Genomic DNA, 17,937 nt, shown 5'->3' on the forward strand with positions numbered 1-17,937 from the left:
GATGGTGGCAGTAAGGATGGAAGTGGGGGAGTGACAGGCACAGTGACACCAAAGTGGGAGGACGAAAACCCTGTGGGTGAGAACCAGGCACAAGGTGTTGGCGGCAGGGAGAAAACTGGTGGTGTGAACACAGTGGAGGTGGAGGAGGTGGTGGGTGTGATCCTGGAGGAGATGGGGGAGGTGGTGGGTGTGATCCCGGTGAAGGAGGAGGTGGTGGGTGTGATCCCAGTGAAAGTGGAGGTGGTGGGTGTGATCCTGGGGGAGATGGGGAAGGTGGTGGGTGTGATCCCAGTGAAGGAGGAGGTGGTGGGTGTGATCCCAGTGAAGGAGGAGGTGGTGGGTGTGATCCTGGGGGAAATGGGGGAGGTGGTGGGTGTGATCCTGGTGAAGGAAGAGGTGGTGGGTGTGACCCTGGTGTGATCCCGGTGAAGGAGGAGATGGTGGGTGTGATCACAGTGAAAGTGGAGGTGGTGGGTGTGATCCCTGTGAAGGAGGAGGTGGTGGGTGTGATCACAGTGAAGGAGGAGGTGGTGGGTATGATCCCAGTGAAAGTGGAGGTGGTGGGTGTGATCCCTGTGAAGGAGGAGGTGGTGGGTGTGATCCCAGTGAAAGTGGAGGTGGTGGGTGTGATCCCTGTGAAGGAGGAGGTGGTGGGTGTGATCCCAGTGGTGTGATCCCAGTGGAGATGGAGGAGGTGGTGGGTGTGACCCTGGTGTGATCCCAGTGAAGGAGGAGGTGGTGGGTGTGATCCCTGTGAAGGAGGAGGTGGTGGGTGTGATCCCAGTGGAGATGGAGGAGGTGGTGGGTGTGATCCTGGAGAAGGAGGAGGTGGTGGGTGTGATCCCTGTGAAGGCGGTAGTTTAGAGACAGGTAGGGATGGAACAGAGTAGTGGGCGGCAGAGATGAGGGAAGGAGTGTGATGCTGTGGAGAGTCACAGTGCTGGTCAGGGAGGAGACACTGGTGGGGACAGGGATGCTGGTGTGGGAGTAGCATTGGAGCTGTGCTGGTGGGACACTCTGCTCTCCTGGCACAAGGGAAGGTCCCCGTACACCTGAGGACTCTCTACAGAGGAGTCCATAGCTGGTGATATCCCCTCCGACCTCTGACCTCCTCAGCTCAGGTCCTGCTCTGAACAGTGCCTCCCATCCCTCCCTGAGGCATCCACAGGAGCATGGGTGTCTGGGGCAGCTGCAGTGGACAGAGTCCCGGGCTCAGGGCACACTGGCTTTCCCCCTCTACTAACCTAGACCATAGCATCTTGTGCTGGAGGGTAGCATGTCCTCTCTGAGCATCCATGTCCTTGTTGGAGGAGGTGGATGGTGGCAGAGGAAAGGATGAGGGTGAGGAGGAAGCCAGACCTTCACCATCCTTTCTGATGGCCCAATTCTCCTCTGTGTTGGGGCCAGGAGCCTGTGGCTGCCCAGCCTCCCAGGGTACCTTGCTGCCATATTCCACATCAGCACCCAGAGAGGGCGGCTACTTAGCATTCTCAACAGGAGTCCCAGAAACCATTGAAGGGACTTTGGGTGTCATGCCAGGCCTGAGCCCATCTTGTGATCAGGAAACAGGGTGACCAACCTGACTGAGCCTCCCCAGAACCACAGGATAGTGGCTGGAAGGGCCAAATGACAGGCCAGGTTGTTTTTCCCTTAGGCTGGGTATGGGGCAGAAGGAGCTGGGCCAAGTGAGGCTCTGAGCAGGGAGGGGCTTCCTGATCAGCATTGCTTAACTTTAGCTGAGGTGGAAATACCTGTGGACATAAACCCAGCTTCTGAGCTTGCTCTTCGGGTGGTCACAAAACAAGATGGCACCTGGCTATTCCTGAAGACACATGCTGGAGACACGGGAGGTGGGGAGTGTCTATCTTGGATGCTCCTGATTTGGGACAGTGATATTGAAAACATGGGAGAATGTTCCAGAAGGCTTCAGAGCAGAGAACTGGGCTCTAGCCTTGCCTCAGGAATTTTCAGAGTCCTGGGGACATTTGCATAAACCCCAGTTTCCCGGGCTGAGGAATGAGTGGATAAACTGTGCCATCCCTGTGTAGTGGAATATAATTCAGCCACTAAAAGGGACGAAGATGCGGTGACTCCTTAAGATTCCCCAAATAGACCGGGTTGTGGTTGTAGTGGTCACACAATTGTGTGGTTCAGATAGCCAGTCAACAGAAAAACAAGTATTTATCATCCCATGTGGCAGAAATCCCTCTGATGCTGGCTAATTCCAGGGCTGATCTATTAAGAGCCTGGTTCTACCATTCATTGAGGTTTTCAGTTTCAGCTACATGTGAGGCCCTCCGGGCTGTGCAGGCTTTCCCACAGGGACACAGTGTGCCCTGGATCCAGGCACCTCCAGAAGGCACAAGAGGATGCCTCTGTCTCGTCAGCCCATGCCAAAGACCCCTTTAGCCTAGCCTCTGCCCTCGGACCATTGACTGTCTAATGCTTCAGCCAGTCAGCAGACAGGAAGCAGTAACTATCTAAAGGTAGCGGAAAGCAGGGAGGAAGAGATCCCCTAGCAGGTTAGAGCTGTGTGAGAAAGAAGGACGAGGGAATCCAGGAGGCTTCACAAGCATCTACTATGGTTCATTTCCCCCATATCCTCTCTGCCTTTGGCGATGTCACCAAGAAAGGCTGTGGTTTGCCCCTTTGGATGTCAGTGTGGCAATTTCTCAGAAAATTAGGAAACAACCTTCCTCAAGACCCAGTAATACCACTTTTGGGAATATACCCAAAGGACGCTCAACCATGCCACAAGGACACGTGCTCAACTATGTTATAGCAGCTTTGTTTGTCATAGCCAGAACCTGGAAACAATCTAAATGCCCCTCAACCGAAGAATGGATAAGAAAAAATGTGGTATATTTACACAATGGAGTACTACACAGCAGAAAAAATAACATCTTGAATTTTGCAGGCAAGTGGATGGAGCTAGAAAATATTATTTTGAGTGAGGTAACCCAGATCCAGAAAGACAATTATCACATGTACTCACTCATAAGTGTTTTTTAAACATAAAGCAAAGAAAACCAGCCTACAAATCACAGTCCCAGAGAATCTAGACAACAAAGAGGACCCTAAGAGTTATACATGGATCTAATCTCCATGGGAAGTAGAAAAAGACAAGATCTCCTGAGTAAATTGGGAGCATAGGGACCATGGGAGAGGGTAGAAGGGAAGGGGGAGAGGCAGGGAGGGGAGCAGAGAAAACTCCACAAAAACCAATTAATAAGAAAATGGAAAAAAGAAAGAAAGGCTGTGCTTCATTTGAAGGGCATTAAAAGGTCACGCTTTAGCCAGGCATGGGGACACAAGCTTCAGAGGCAGGGGCAGATGGATCTCTGTGAGTTCAAGGCCAGCCTGGTCTACACGGCAAGTCCCAGGCCAGCCAGAGCTACATAGTGAGACTGTCTCAAAACAAACAAGAATTCAGGTTTACATAATGAGTTCAAGGCAACCATGGGCTACATGAGATCCTGTCTACAGAGGAAATAAAGCAATGTCTTTGATTTTTCAGTCTCAGGCTACCCCCACCCCCAAACTACCCCCCTTCTCCCAGCGGAAGCACTCTGGCTCCTTCAGCCCCTCCCTCCGGCAGCCATGATCCTCACTGTGGCCTGTTCTCCACTGACCGTGGGGTCAGTGCCTGCCTGACTGGTCACCACATGGGGTCTCACAGCTTGTAAATGAATGAAGGACAGACAGTTTGCCTGAGCACTGTCCCGACTTGGGCTGGTTCCACTTAAACCGGTCAGACTTGACAATAGTGGGCTCCACCTGTGGCCAGAGCCATGCTGTGGATCTTGACTTTTTTCTCCCTGTGCCGGTGATCTCTAGGACAGTATTTTTTTTTGAGAAAAAGCCAGACTCCCAGCATGGGCATTGCTGTGTCACCAAGCTGGGGTACTCTGAGAATTAGCTATTTCCCTTGGAATACCCAACCTATGGACACCTGTCCTGGCACATTGGGCAGTGATGTCACAATGAATCTCATAATTCGTGATCCCAGCCCGAGGCCTGAGGCCAGCCCATCTCCTCTACTGTTCTTTGAGGTTCCGGGATGGAACCCAGGACCTCGGGCATGGTAGGCAAGCACTCTGCCACCGAACCACACACCAACCTCCCTTCCATGCTTTGAACAAAGTGTAGGGTGTTTTGCTCAGGGGCACACAACTACCCTGCGAGTGCATGATGGAGGATTCCCATTGGCTAATAAAGAAACTGCCTGGCCCATTTGATTGGCCAGCTCTTAGGTGGGCGGAGTAGACAGAACAGGAAGAAGGAAGTGAGGTAGATGGCTTAGTCAGATGCTACGCCTCTCCTAAGTTAGACAGACCGCCGTGCCTCTCCTCAGAGAGAGAAGCCAGACGCGATGAAGCTCCAGCCCAAGATGGACGTACGCTAGAATCTACCTGGTAAGGCACCACTTTGTGTTGCTATACAGATTATTAGATATGGGTTAGTCAAGATGTGAGTAAGAGGCTGGAAGTAATGGGCCAGGCAGTATTTAAAAGAATACAATTTGTGTGTTGTTATTTCGGGTGTAAAGCTGGCCATGTTGGAGCTGGGCAGGATGAAAAGCAGGCCTGTCCGCAGCTCCACACTACAAGTGCAGACCTACAAGGCCATCCCACCTCCCCATGTACTCTTGCATCCCCAGTGGCCTACTCCGCAGGGGTCTCTAGTGTTTCTCATGGAATCTACATGTTAACAGGAACAAACCCCTCAAGCCTCCTTTGTCACCCCAGTTAAATCTCGTGGGGAAATCTTACAAAGTTGGCACTCTTTAAAATTTTTTTAAAATTTTTTTTATGTATATGGGTGCTTTGCCTGCATGTAGCCGTGTGCATGCAGTGCGTGCAGAGGCCAGAAGAGGGCGCAGATCCCTTGGAACTGGAGTTACATACTGTTGTGAGCCGGCTTTCGGGTCACAACAGGTCCGCTAGGACCTAGGATCACTGAGCCATCTCTCCAGCCCCTTTTTAATTAAAAATTGTTACCTTTGTTTTTGTGTGTGTGGGCGCACACATGCCATGGACAGGTGCGGAGCTCAGAAGACAGTGGCCATTTCTGTCCCTCTACTATGCATGCTGGGGACTGAATTCAGACCATCAGTCTTGGTGGCAAGCATCCCTGTATGCTGAGCCATCTCGCTGGCCAAGCCGGTAGCCTTAGTACTCCCCACGACATACTTTTTCTCCTGTGTGGGACAAGACATCTGAGTACAACCTGGTGACTGAGTCCTGCTGGCTTGCCCAGCTCGGCCTCGAACTTGGTCTGCAGCTCAGGCTGGCCGTGAACGCAGGACCCTAACTCAGCCTCCCAGCTGGAGGGGTTACAGTCCTTCACCGCCAGGCCAGGCTTATAAATAGGTCCATATGATTGAAAATGAATCCTGGCTTCAGGCATGGCTGGATCCAGGGACTCAGCTGAGGTACTCAAGCCCGTCTTCTGGGCCTCAGCCCAGCTTGTGGGTTTTGTCCCAGGACGGTTTTCCCAGGGTGTTGGCTCAGGTTTCCAACTTCATTCACCATTCCAGCCACAGATTCAGGGTTGCCTTTTACCGGACTGGCTCAGGACACGTGTCCATGGCTGAGCCAATCTCTGAGGGCAGGGAAGCAGACTGCTCTTTCATTGGTTAGCGTCCCTTTTCCTTGAAGGCGGGATTAAGAAGCGGGAGGATGAACCATCTCCCTCCCAGGAAAGGTCAGCCTGTAGCAGCTACGCTGTTTCTGCCCCGCGTCCCAGACTGGCCTTGAAACCTCAGTCCTGCCTCCACCTCCCAAGTGCAGGAACGACAGGTGTGTGCCATCGTGCCTCACTTCTTGTCCGCTCCCCTCTTAGCAGTTAAACTGTTTCGCCCCCTGCTGTGAGCTGAGCATAGTGCCTACACCTGGGCTTGACCAGGTGACGTGTTCACCAATGGGATGTGGGCTGCCATTTGTGGCCAGCCTAAGGCGAGGCTGAACACCTGCTGGTGCAGAGCCACATGCCCCGGGCAACTTTGCAGAGCTCACAAAACCCACAGATGCCTGAGACACGAAGGGGTTTGGATAACGCTGAGTTTTCCTGAAAAGGAAAAGATTTATTGTTATTATCTTGCCTGTGTGCATCTGTGCACCATGCCAGGGTAGTGCCCACAGAGGACACCATGCCAGGGTAGTGCCCACGGAGGACACCATGCCAGGGTAGTGCCCACGGAGGACAGAAGAAGTATGGAACTGGAACTGCAGATGGTCGTGAGCCGCCGTGTGGATGCTAAGAACCCAACCCAGGTCCTCTGTGAGAGCCGCTCATGACCCAGGCATCTCTCCAGCCTTTTGGTTTGGTTGTTTGGCTGGTTGGTTGGTTTTTTGAGACAGGGTTTCTCTGAAGCTTTGGAACCTGTCTGGAACTAACTCTTGTAGACCAGGCTGGTCTTGAAGTTACAGAGATCCACCTGCCTCTGCCTCCCGAGTGCTGGAATTAAAGGTGTGCGCCACCACCACCTGGCTTGGTTTTTTTTTTTTTTTTCATAATGTGGTCAGCTATAGTTAATGGATTCAGAAGCAAGCCAAGCCCCAAACCAGAACTCTGCGATATTCAAGAGGCCAGGACTGTAGCCAGTGCCACAGTGAAGGTGAGATTTGAACCCAGCACGATGCCCTCGTGGCCTCTGCCTTCCTATGGAGGCCCTGTCAGCCGATCCCCAGCCCCTGTTGCTCTCTTGGTGGCCTGTCCCTTCCTTCCTGGAGAGGTTCATTAAGGGTGAGCATTCACACAACATGTGTGACTGACGCTGTCCCCCAAGTTTAAAGCTCTCTGGGAAATAATGGATACATTAGAGATCAAAGCAAAGGGGCGGCCAATTGAGGCTGGGAGGGAGCACTCTGGATTTAATTGAACAGTTACCTCTCAAGGCTGTTACTATTGTTCAAATGAGTGCCAGGGGTTTTATTAGCTGTTCTAGCCAGTTTGTGGTCATGTGACCTCCATGCCAGGCCTGTGGCCCTATGGATATACCTCTGCTTTGATTGGGCGATTAAGCAGCTGGGGCCTCTGGGCCTGTACCCCCACTTCTGGCCTGGCAGAAGCATGGACTTGAGAGCCAGGAACCTCCCGAGCCTTTCATTTTTGAGGACGCTGGGGTTCCTGATGGTAATGAGGGGATCTTCCCAAGAGGGAGTGTGGGAGGTGAGAGAACTGGAGGACAGCCGTGGCCAGCAGAGGTCCACAGCACAGGGACTGAAGAGCCAAGGGATGTGGGGAGAGGCCAGGCTCGAAGTGCTCTTTGTGAAGGGAGGTTCAGGCAAGGGAAGCAGATGGCCAGGCAGAAGCTGGCTTTGTGTGAGCGTGAGGCTGGGCCTCCTCTTCCTCATACACCCTGCTCTGCACAGTACGAACCCCCAACACACATGACAATGGCATGGAAAAGCCCTGTGGCCCAGGGCTGATCCACAGTGGGACAAGTCTGATGGGGGAGTGAGACTGCCCCCCCCAGCTGCGCCTCACTGGTGGGTCTGGAAGTGGACAGCTCTTTTGTCACTAGGAAGGGACGCTGAGAGACCAGAACACGGGTTTGATGGTTTGAGTAAGAATGGCCCCCAAAGGGTCATAGATTTGAATGCTCAGTCACCAGGCACTATTTGGACAGGGTTAGGAGGGTATAACCTTATTGGAGGAAGCCTGTCACTGAGGTTGGGCCTTGAGATTTCAAAAGTCCATGCCAGGTGTTGTAGGAATTCCTTCAGTCAACACAGGGTAGGATGGTCTTTCAAATTTTCCTGCCTCTGAAAATGGTCTGTTAGATACTCAAGACCTTAGCCAAAGTTGGTTGCCTCAACATTGCAAATGAGACTTTGGGTGATTGCCCAGGTAGCCAGTTGTCTCTGTCATTTCCTGCACCTTTTGGAAGTTGCTTGATTGCACCTCCTGTTTACTCAGGTAATATTATTTCCCTTCTCAGGTCTTTGATGGGGTTGAAGACTAGATAGTCATAGTTACTTTGTTTTCTTGACTGAACCAAGACATTTTTAATACAAGAGTTAGACTTGTCAGGATAGGATAACTATTGAAATAATCTCTGCTATTTGTAGCAGACTGGATTTTTAGCATATGTTTCTTGCTTGATGTTGTCATGCTGGTTGTAGTTCTAATTTTTATATGTTATCTCTTCTTTTCCCTGAGACAATACCCAATATTTGTTCTTATTGTATATAGTCTTTTTAACATTTGTTTATTATGTATACAATATTCTGTGTGTATGCTCGCAGGTCATAAGAGGGCACCAGACCCCATTACAGATGGGTCTGTAATGTGTAAAGCCACCATGTGGTTGCTGGGAATTGAACTCAAGACCTTTGGAAGAGCAGGCAATGCTCTTAACCTCTGAGCCATCTCTCCAACCCCATGTATATAGTCTTATATTAGGCTTAGAATCCTCTTATTTAGACAAAAGAGGGAGGTGTTATGGGAACTCCTTCAGCCAATAGCCTTTTAGATGTGGTCCATTTGGGTGTGGTCTGAGGTACTATAAGCGCAGATAAAAGCATGCATGCAACCCCCCCCCTTTTTTTTTTACTAGATTTGATCTCAAGATTCCAGCACCCACAGAGGACTGTGGATCTCTACCCTTACTGTGAGTTTTCTTCCCAAATAAACCTTTGTTATACTCCATTCCAGGCTATTGTGGAGCTCTAATCCACAGTCTCTGCCTGTGGATCAGGTTGTAGGACTCTCAGCTACCGCTCCAGCACCATGTCTGCACGCTGCCATGCTCCCACCACGATGACAGTGGACTAAGCCTCTGAAACTGTAAGCCAGCCCCCAGGTAAATGCTTTTTCTTATAAAGCTGTGGGCATTCACAATAGAATAGACTAAGACAATGATGAAAAGGTAGGGAGTCCCTGACGACACCCTTGGGCTACTTAAGACTCAGCCAACCCCTGGGCTACCCTGCACTTAAATCATCCTTTGATTGTTAGAGAGAATACATTTTCTCTCCCATCTTAACGAGGGAAGCCGTGGTTTCTGTCACTCACCACGTAGGTAGGAAGTACAGTGTTTCAACTCCATTTTTTAGAGAAAGAAGTGAGAACCAATAAACGAACCCAGTCCAGGACACAGTGAGGATGTAGTGGAGGCAGGATTTGAACCTGAACCATCTTATTACAGGGTGCATTTTCTAGTAGTCTTCTTGGGAGTTGTGGGAGGTGGGGCCCAGGCCTTATAAGCAAGCACTGCACCAAGGTGTGTCTCTAGCCCCACAAGGATTTGTTTACAATTTAGTGTCTCAGGCCTTTGCTGGTTTGACACCAGCTGTGATCACAGAAGAGGACAGAGGAACACCTGGAGCCCAGAACTTGGGAGGAGCCTATGTTCTGTGAGGTGGCCCAGCTTCTAGAGGGTTTAGGATCAAATTGCTGTGTGATCTGAGACAAGTTGCCTTCCCTCTCTGGGCCTATTTTCCCCTCAGAGTAGGTGTTCTCATTTGTGTGTGCTAGGACCTGCCTGTAGCCTCAGCACTTGGGAGGCTGAGGCAGGAGGATCTCGAGTTCAAGGGTTCCTGCTCCAGATGTGTTCCTAGTGTCCAGGCAGCGCCATTGATCTCACCTTCCTAATAGGATGCTCGGAACCTAGAAATGGGCCCAGTGACTGCTGGTTATGGTGAAGTCAAATCCTTGCTCCCCTGCAGCTCACTATGAAGCCTGTGTTACAACTGGGGAAACTTGAGGCCCAGGGAGAAGGCACTCATTTTCCTCCAATGCAACATAACTTCCCTGAACAAAGTCTTGTTTCCTGGTACATTAATAGAAACAAAAACTTAAGTTCAGATATTGGCAGGGTCGTGGGCTAAAGGCTAAGCTTAGCAGGCAGAACTTTTCAGAGCCTTTAATATGGCATGTGACCTGCTTATCTCTGGGGTCTGGTTCCTGTTTTGGGCAGCGCTGGCGGTTGGAACCTAGGACCTGGTGTCTGTCCCAGTTGCTCTCAGTCCCTGGCTGTTCTCATCTGGTAAGATGCAGAAGATGGACTTTGGTGGCTCTGACATCGTGGCCGTGAATGTGGTACAGCATGCCTGACCACCTGATCTCAGCCCGGAGACATGGGAGCCCAAGGTAGTTCCAGGGGGAAGAGAGCCTATAGGAACAGAGACAGAGAACCATAGCTGGGATGGGAGGGTGGAGAAGCCGCTCCTCTCGGCTTAGTTGCCTAGCTTGCAACCCCGTAGCCCAGCCATGCAGGCCAACCCTATTCTTTTTTTTTTTTTTTTTTTTTTTTTTTTGGTTTTTTTCGAGACAGGGTTTCTCTGTAGCTTTGGAGCCTGTCCTGGAACTAGCTCTTGTAGACCAGGCTGGTCTCGAACTCACAGAGATCCGCCTGCCTCTGCCTCCCGAGTGCTGGGATTAAAGGCGTGTGCCACCGCCGCCCGGCCAGGCCGACCCTATTCTGAAGGCAAACAAAACCTGGAGTATTTCTGTTGCCTCCAGGTGTGCACAGAGCAGCCAGGAGTGGAGATGGAGTCGGGGGCTTCTCTCTAGGGGGCCGTGACCTCACCAGACTCACCTGTGCGCCAGCAGGAGCTCCTTGGCCCCCGAGCCTGCTTTGACTGCCCACTTCGTCACTCTGGTGGCCTGACCTGTCCCAAGGCAGTCATGTCAATCCAGGGTCACCGTGAAAGCATGGGTCAGTGCCACAGCATCTAGAATGCTCTTCAGGTCAGCCATCTCAGCTCCCGGAGGGGAAACCGAGGCCCAGGGAGAAGGCACCCAGCCACAGGGCAGACTGGTCTGCCCTCCTAGGGCCACTCCTGCTGCCTGTGTTCCCATCACAATATGCCATTTTTTTTAGGGGGATACCTAGTTAAGGGTAGTTGAGTGTAGCAGTTGGGGCTCAGAGCCTGTCCAGCTACCTGCTATGCCCGTCTCGGCTCTGGATGGCCCACTGGCTTTGGTTGCGGAGCTGCCATTGTTTTGCACGTGTTCCTCAGGTTCTGTGTCTTCTCTGGGAAAGATGTGACCCCATTCCTTACCTGACAGGGCCACTGAGGTCCTCCTATCACTTACTGATTCTCTGCGACTCGACCATGGCGGTCTTCCCAGCATTTCCCGTGTTGCCCGGTCTCCCATGTCCCCTGGGCTAGCAGATGTGCCTGGCTCGGGCAGGGTGAAATTCCCAGGGGAAGCCTGGTCTTCTGCACACGGTGACATTGAGATTATTCCCTTTGAGTAGACTCTGGGTTACTGGAAGGTTTCAGGAGACTGCGGCCCCAGCTGAGGGTCTGGCTGACTTGGGACGTTCCTACCTCTGCCCTAAGCCCCACACACTGGCCAGAGCTCCATGTGGGGCAGGAGGGCTGCCCCAGACTGGATGTCCCAATTTTTCTTGGCATAGATTACCTGACTGGGATCAAACATGGGCACAGTTGAAACCCTCATGCTGTGGGATTGGACCCCTCTTCCCGGCCCCAATCCTGCTGGGTGCTCTGAACTTAGATTCTACTCCCCACTCCCACCGTGGGACAGGTCTCATCTTTTTGTGTGGGCACCAGGCCCATGGCACTGTAAACTCAGGCAGGAGACCTCCCACCTCCCAAGGATGAGTCTCTGGCAAGGTTCAGTTGGTCCCTGGTGAATGACCTCCCAGTGACATGTGTCTGGCTCAGTGTTATCTGGGCTGGCCAGAATGATGGCAAGCCTGTCTCCAGGTATTCTGCCACCATTTAAGCTGGGAGGATGCAGACAGGAGCTGGGAGGGGCTTAAGATGGGGGATTCGGAGCCACCCCAGCACTAGAGAGCTACCGGAGCTCAGTTTTGATTTTGATTTTGCTTCTGTGGGTGGACCACTGGCCACCAAAGGTGACATAAGACATGGGGTAGCGCCCAGCTTGAAGAGCTACGTAATAACTTGGGCATAGAGCACCGTGCATGCCAACCCTCCCCCCCCTCCCCGCCAGGCTCCCTGGGGCGCCCTCCCGTGGATCCCCGAGGGAGGGAGCCAGCGAGAGTGGAAACATCTTCACAGCACACAGCGGAGACACCATCTGTTTTCTCGTTTTTTTCTCTTTCTCTTCGTTTTTAAAACAACATAGTGCAGCCTGCACTTCTCACAGTAGAATATAATGGTCAATTTTAGTATAAAAAAAAACATTCTCAGAGATTTGTAAATGCACTTAGTGCTCGGACAGGCCTTGGAGAGATACGGTACCGCTTCCGGAGTGAGCGCCTGGGGCTGGGCTGGGACCCAGGGATTGCAGGCCTTGACTTCTTGGGCTTATCTATGCCACCCCTCCCCACAGCAGTGCAGGTCAGGCCTGGGGGAGGTGTGCAGAGGAGCTGGATGGGGTATTCCAGTTATAGCCAGTAGGGTCACCCTCTCACTAGCTCCTGGGAGACCCCACACTTGAAGGCAAGATGGTCCACGTGAATGGAGTCTGAATTTACAGGCCCCTCGCTAGCCCGTGACATCTCTGTGCGGGTAGGGAAATGGTGTCCCTTCCTCAGAATGCAGGCAACTGTAACAGATACACACGTCTAGGGTGTGAGTGGAGTCTCCTTTGGGCACGGCGCCCTTGTGCAATGCACCAGCTGTTCCTGGCAGCCCTATGCGGTGTAGTGGAGGGAACAGAGAAGAGGCTGGACCAGGGTGGAGGGAGTAGGGTAGGGTGTGATTCCTATTAGGAAGGACGGGGAGGGGAGTCAGGAGGAACAGGGGGCTGGTAGTCCTGAGGCCTCTAGGAGTCTGGAGTCAGAGTGGTCTTCACCTAGAGTAGTTGGGGGGTGCACTTTGGACCCAGGGACTTTCTAGAATCCTTTCTGCTCCTTTTCTGAGAGACTAGGGGACTATGGGTAAAGACCCAGTGTGTGTGGCTCATGCTGACTGGAGCACCCCTGGTCTGAGTGCCTCTGCTGGAGCTCCAGAAGGAACTTCCTGTCTGCAGAAGGTCCTCTTTCCCTGCTTCGATGGAGGAAGGATGGGCCTTGCAGGCAGCCCTGGACCCTCCCTGCTCCCTAGGGCAGCAAGTTGGGGGTAGAAAGCCCTGGTGAGTGAGGTCAACCTGCCTGCCCACCGCAGTGCAGGGCGAACCAGCCCGGCTTCCCTGTGGACACACGGCCACAGGGCAGGCGGGACGGCCTGCTAGCATCCTGCCCTGTGCTGTGGCCTGCCAACCCTCAGCACCTTGTCCATCGGTCCATCGGTCCATGTGCTCGCAGAGCAGACTTTATCTGTAGACGGGTAAGCGGATGTGGGCATGCTGGTGGTCCAGCAGCCGGGGCACGGCCACTGTCTCATAGCCCTTGCCGAGCATCTGCTCCTTGATGCAGGGTGGCCGGATGTCATTGATGAGATACTCCAGCGACTGCAGGCTGCTGCTCAGGACCGCTGTGTTGCACACGCTCTTGCTGGCCAGGCCCGAGAGTGCGTCTGCAGGAGGCCCCGTTAGCTCCCTGGCAGCTCCTGGCCCCAGCTCTGTCGCTACCGCAGCTGCTGCTGGATTGTAGCAGTCGCTAGTAGGTGTCACCAGAACACTGTTCCAAGGGGCAGCAAAGTACTGGCCCACGGTGAAGCCGGTGGGCAGCCCCACACCGCAGTTGTGGGGCGACCCATTGGCCCTCTCGAATGCCCGCCCGCCACAAGTCTCAGGAGACTTGCTGGCTACGGTGCTGCTACTGTAGGCTCGGAGTGGCTGGGGTGGGGGTGGGGGTGGCTTCTGCGGCCATAGCAGGTAATCCAGGCCACCTTCTGCATACCCTGCAGGTTTGGTGGCCCCGGCCAGTGTCAGGGCTGGTGTGGCTCCCTGGCTCAGTTCTGCGCCTTTCCGGCAGTCTGGCAGACCTGCTGTGGCTGAGTAAGCCATGCTAGGAAAGCTGGGCATCGGGCCATGCTTAGCTGGACTGGGGTGGGGCACAGCCACACCCTGACAGGCGCCTGGGGCAGCGCCTGGGGCCTGGCACTGTTGGTTGAGCTGGTAGAGGATGCTATGGATGGAGGGCAGATTGGAAGGTGGCAGGGGCAGGCCCCGGCCCGGCAGAGGGATCACAGAGGTGGCAGTAGCGGCTGCAGGTAGGCTGGGCGGTGGGGCAGGTGCCTCGGGTGGCTTCGGGTAAGCCAAAGGCCCCAGAGTGCTGGGCACCGGGTAGGGTGCGATGCCCACTTGCACAGTGGCCGGTGACAGTTTAGTCCGCTTGCCCTCCACGCTCTTAAGCACACTTTTGGTGTGCCCAGCGGGCACAGCCGAACTAGAGGAGACGACTGCAGCCTTGACAATGGCCAGCAGGCCCTGGTAGCCGGTGCTGTGCTGAGGGTAGGGACTGTAGCGCTGGCCGCTGGTGTCATAGCCGTTGACCGTGCGGCTCAGGTGCTTGTGCTGCGGCACCCGGATGTTGGTGGGGAAGATCTTGATGGACAGGGGGCTGTTGGCCACCTTCTCGGCATAGGCATCCAGCTCGGCTGGGCTTGGGTAGCGGGCGGAATGCATAGAGCTGGCCACTGACTCGCCTGCAGGGAGACAGAGGCACAAGTGAGTGTCAGGCTGGTAGCCACAATCCCTCAGTCCCTGCCCAGTTCCCCTTCCCTCACTGGTTTTTCCTCTGTTGGTTCCACACTTCCAACTTTTGAACCAAAGCATGAAGTTCACAGAGGAAACCGCACACACGTACAAAGTTTAAATAGAGCTTGCCACATTTTTCCTCTTTGAGATAGGGTCCTGGGTGTGTTCAGGTTGGCCTCAAACTTGATGCATATACAAGAATGACTCTGGACTTTCCTCTCCCTCCTAAGAGCTAGGGTCACAGCTGTGTGCCCTGTTATGCAGCACCTGAGACAGAACCCAGGGCCTCCTAGGCAAGTTACCCTACCGACCAAGCATCCCCAACCCCAGCCCCAGCCCCACCCCCACTTCTGGCAGCACGGACTAGCTGTGCTGGCATTCCAGGCTGGGTGAGATGAAGCGGATACCGGGTACTCACAGTGGCTGGCCTGTTAATGCTGTGTATGACATTCTAGATTGTGAGACTTACCCACTATAGGTGGTCACAACTGGCCCTACCAGGGGGGAGGTGAGTTGCTGGTTCACAGACCCCTGCTGGCATCCTGAGCCATTCCAGTAAACCAGAGCACAGCCCAGAGCTTCCTCTCAGGCAGGGGCACAGGGAGGCACACAGGAAGACCTGTACTGGCGCTGGCAGGGTTTGGGTGGAGCCCTGGCTGTGTAGCCCTAGACAAGCTGCTTGGGCAACTTCAGTTTTCCCACGTGTGGAATGGGAACAATAATGGTGCCAGTCACAGGGTGACCTCGGCAGTGCTGAGGGGCCCAGCGCATGGGTCACACGGTGGATGAAAGGGGACTTGACTTAGGTAAGGGCTTCACCATGCTAAGCCTTCCTTTCCTCATCTATACAGATGTTGCTCCTAAGGCTGCCTCTGAGGGGGGCTGTGAGGACTCAGCAGGTCCATGTGTAGTAGGCGGTGCTGGAGGAGACCAAGTCTGGCCCAGGGCAGAGTCTTACCAGAGAGGGACACACCCATGAGGTCCTTTCAGTTGGAGGCTTCCTATCTGTCCCCCCAGAGCCTAACCTGAATGGCCTTGGTCCAATATTAGTCTGGATGATGGTTCTCTGTGTCAGGCAGGGTGGTGACTAGGTCAGCCTTCCCAGACACAACTGCCAGGAGCAGCTGGGAGAGGTCAGGCCAGCTGAGGCAGGGCCTGGGCACATCAGGGCGGCTTCTCACCATAATGGGCACGCCAAACAGTTGGAGACAGATGCTGGTCATACTTGTGGCTTCCAGTGGGTTGGACCTGGTGGCTGCCTCAGCCCACAACACACAGGACAGAGTAAGCACGATCCACCCAGCCACGGGCCGGCAAGGCCCAGGTGCAGCATGGCAGGAGGTGGCAGTGACAACGTGGAACAGGGTTTTGCGTTCCTCTACCTCTCAATCCGCTGGCCTAACCTGGGCCCAGAAGGTAAGTACACCCGGACCCTGCCCTGGGCCTCCCCAGCTCCGAAGTAGCCTAAAATAAACTTGGTGTGGAGAATGGAAATGCCACTTTGGCCAACGGAGGAATCTTTCTCTGCGACTGGATTTAAACTACATTATACAAGCAATTTCATGGGCACTTAGCACCGCTCTGAGAGTCCCGCAGAAAAGGGACCCGCTCTTCATTTGCCAGCCATAAATCAGCAGTTGCTATAATGAGCACAAAAAATGTCACTTTTATGCAATTTTACAGATGAACAAAACTGGTGAAATTAGCTGTGGAAACCTACCAGACTCAGCAAAAGCAGCTGCCGAGAGAGGAAGAAAATGATGGCCGTGTGTATTTGTGTTCCCCTTAAACTCTTCCCAGGCAAGTGTCTGCCACTGTGCTGTGAGAACTCATTTGTCCTCTGCAGTACGCTTTCATTCCGAGTTTATCTTGAGTATCCAATGAGCCACCAACTGTGAAAATGATTAAATCTACAAAATCTATCTAATGGATGGAATAAATTAGGTGTTCAAAACCTTAAGAAAAGGGAGGAAATGCCTGCTTCCTTGGTCTTCTCACCAAAAGAGGGCGCACCTGGCCCCCATCTGGCCAGCGGGCTTCCCGCAAGCAGTGGTGTCTGGAGGCGAAGGCTCGCGGGCAGCGCTGGCCAGGTACAGGCTCTGCACCCACCATTTTCTGAGTGGTGCGTGCATGTGTGTGTGCGTGTGCATGTGCGTGCGTGTGTGTGTGTGTGTGCATGCGTGTGCGTGTGCAGGGATGGCATCCCTGTGACGTACACAGGAGTATGACATGTGGCAGCCAGCCTAGAGTCCTGGCTCCCTAGTCATTCTGACCACCTGGTACTCTAGCCTCTGCCGTCCCCGGGTCCCACAGCAGGCAGGGCTGAACTGTATAATCAGCAAGACCCTTTGGAAGGAAACATGGTTCTCCCATGACACCCAGTCACACGGGGACCTTTGGAGAGGCCTAGGGGATGAATAGAGGCCTTGGCCATGGGAGTCTTGTTCAGTCCCAGCTGAGCCTCCTGAGGGACCCTGAGTAGACACTCAGCCAAGTGGCTCTTGGGTTTCCACGTCCCATCTGCCACACAGTGTTGTCAACTGACCCAAAATAAGATGACACACCGGTCTCCATTTTGTAGGTTAAGAGGTCAGAGGTCACAATCATCCAAGGGCAGAGCTAGACCGGTCTATCTTCTGGGTCACTGTCACCCCACCCCAGGTAGCACCCACCAGGGCTGGGTATGTCTGATGGCTGAGGGCCACCACCCTCACTAGCCATCACCCCCGGCTGCTCAGGCTGGTGTTGGTGAGCCTCTTCCTGGGCATGGTGACGAGGCTGCTGGGGTTTTCCATCACAGGGCCGGTTTAATCATGGGCCCCACATACACCTTTGAGATGGTATCCCCGCCCTAAGCCTTGGTCCCTAAAAGACCCTTTTTCTGGCTATCCTGGAGAGCTTCACAGCACAGCTTGTTCTGCAGCGGACCTGGCTTGGGACCTCGGCTACTTGGCTCCTGGACCCAGGTTGCAAAGTCCCCGCCACAAGTGCTCACACCATCTCAGGGTCTGGTAAAGGCAGGACAATGGGAATAGGGAAAGGTCCTCATGGAGAGGCTGGAGAGCTGAGTGTCAGCAGGCTCCTTAGGGGGAGGGTAAGGTAGAGGCTGCATGGCCCCATGGAAAAGCCCAGCAGCCACACAGCCACCCAGCCTGCCCTACCCCTGTTCCAGTTAGTCTGAGGAATCTCAGTGGCAGCTGTCATTACTGAAGGGACCATGGCACTGACTGCAGCTGGCCACCAGACTCAGGGCTCCCTCTAATGGTTTGTGCACAGCTGGGCTCCACTCCCATAGGACACAGCAGACACTTGAGCCTATCCCTTCTGGACCCCTGCCACTGCTGTCTGCTGCCTACCCACTGCTTCCTGGGCCCTACCATGCAGGCAGGGAGGAAAGGAGCCAGC

General features: G+C 53.7%; 1 protein-coding gene across 1 annotated transcript in view; it reads right to left on the reverse strand.

The window, feature by feature from the left end:
* Positions 1-12,023: 12,023 nt before the first annotated feature.
* Positions 12,024-17,937, reverse strand: part of Fam222a (family with sequence similarity 222 member A) — a 45,871-nt gene continuing 39,957 nt past the window's right edge. The window contains exon 3 of the mRNA XM_038346242.1: positions 12,024-14,480. Within this exon, the coding sequence (XP_038202170.1) occupies positions 13,204-14,480 (1,277 nt within the window). The 3' untranslated portion in view covers positions 12,024-13,203. The remainder of the gene's footprint in view (positions 14,481-17,937) is intronic.

This window comes from Arvicola amphibius, chromosome 10 (genome assembly GCF_903992535.2).
Source record: "Arvicola amphibius chromosome 10, mArvAmp1.2, whole genome shotgun sequence".
NCBI classification, from domain to species: domain Eukaryota; kingdom Metazoa; phylum Chordata; class Mammalia; order Rodentia; family Cricetidae; genus Arvicola; species Arvicola amphibius.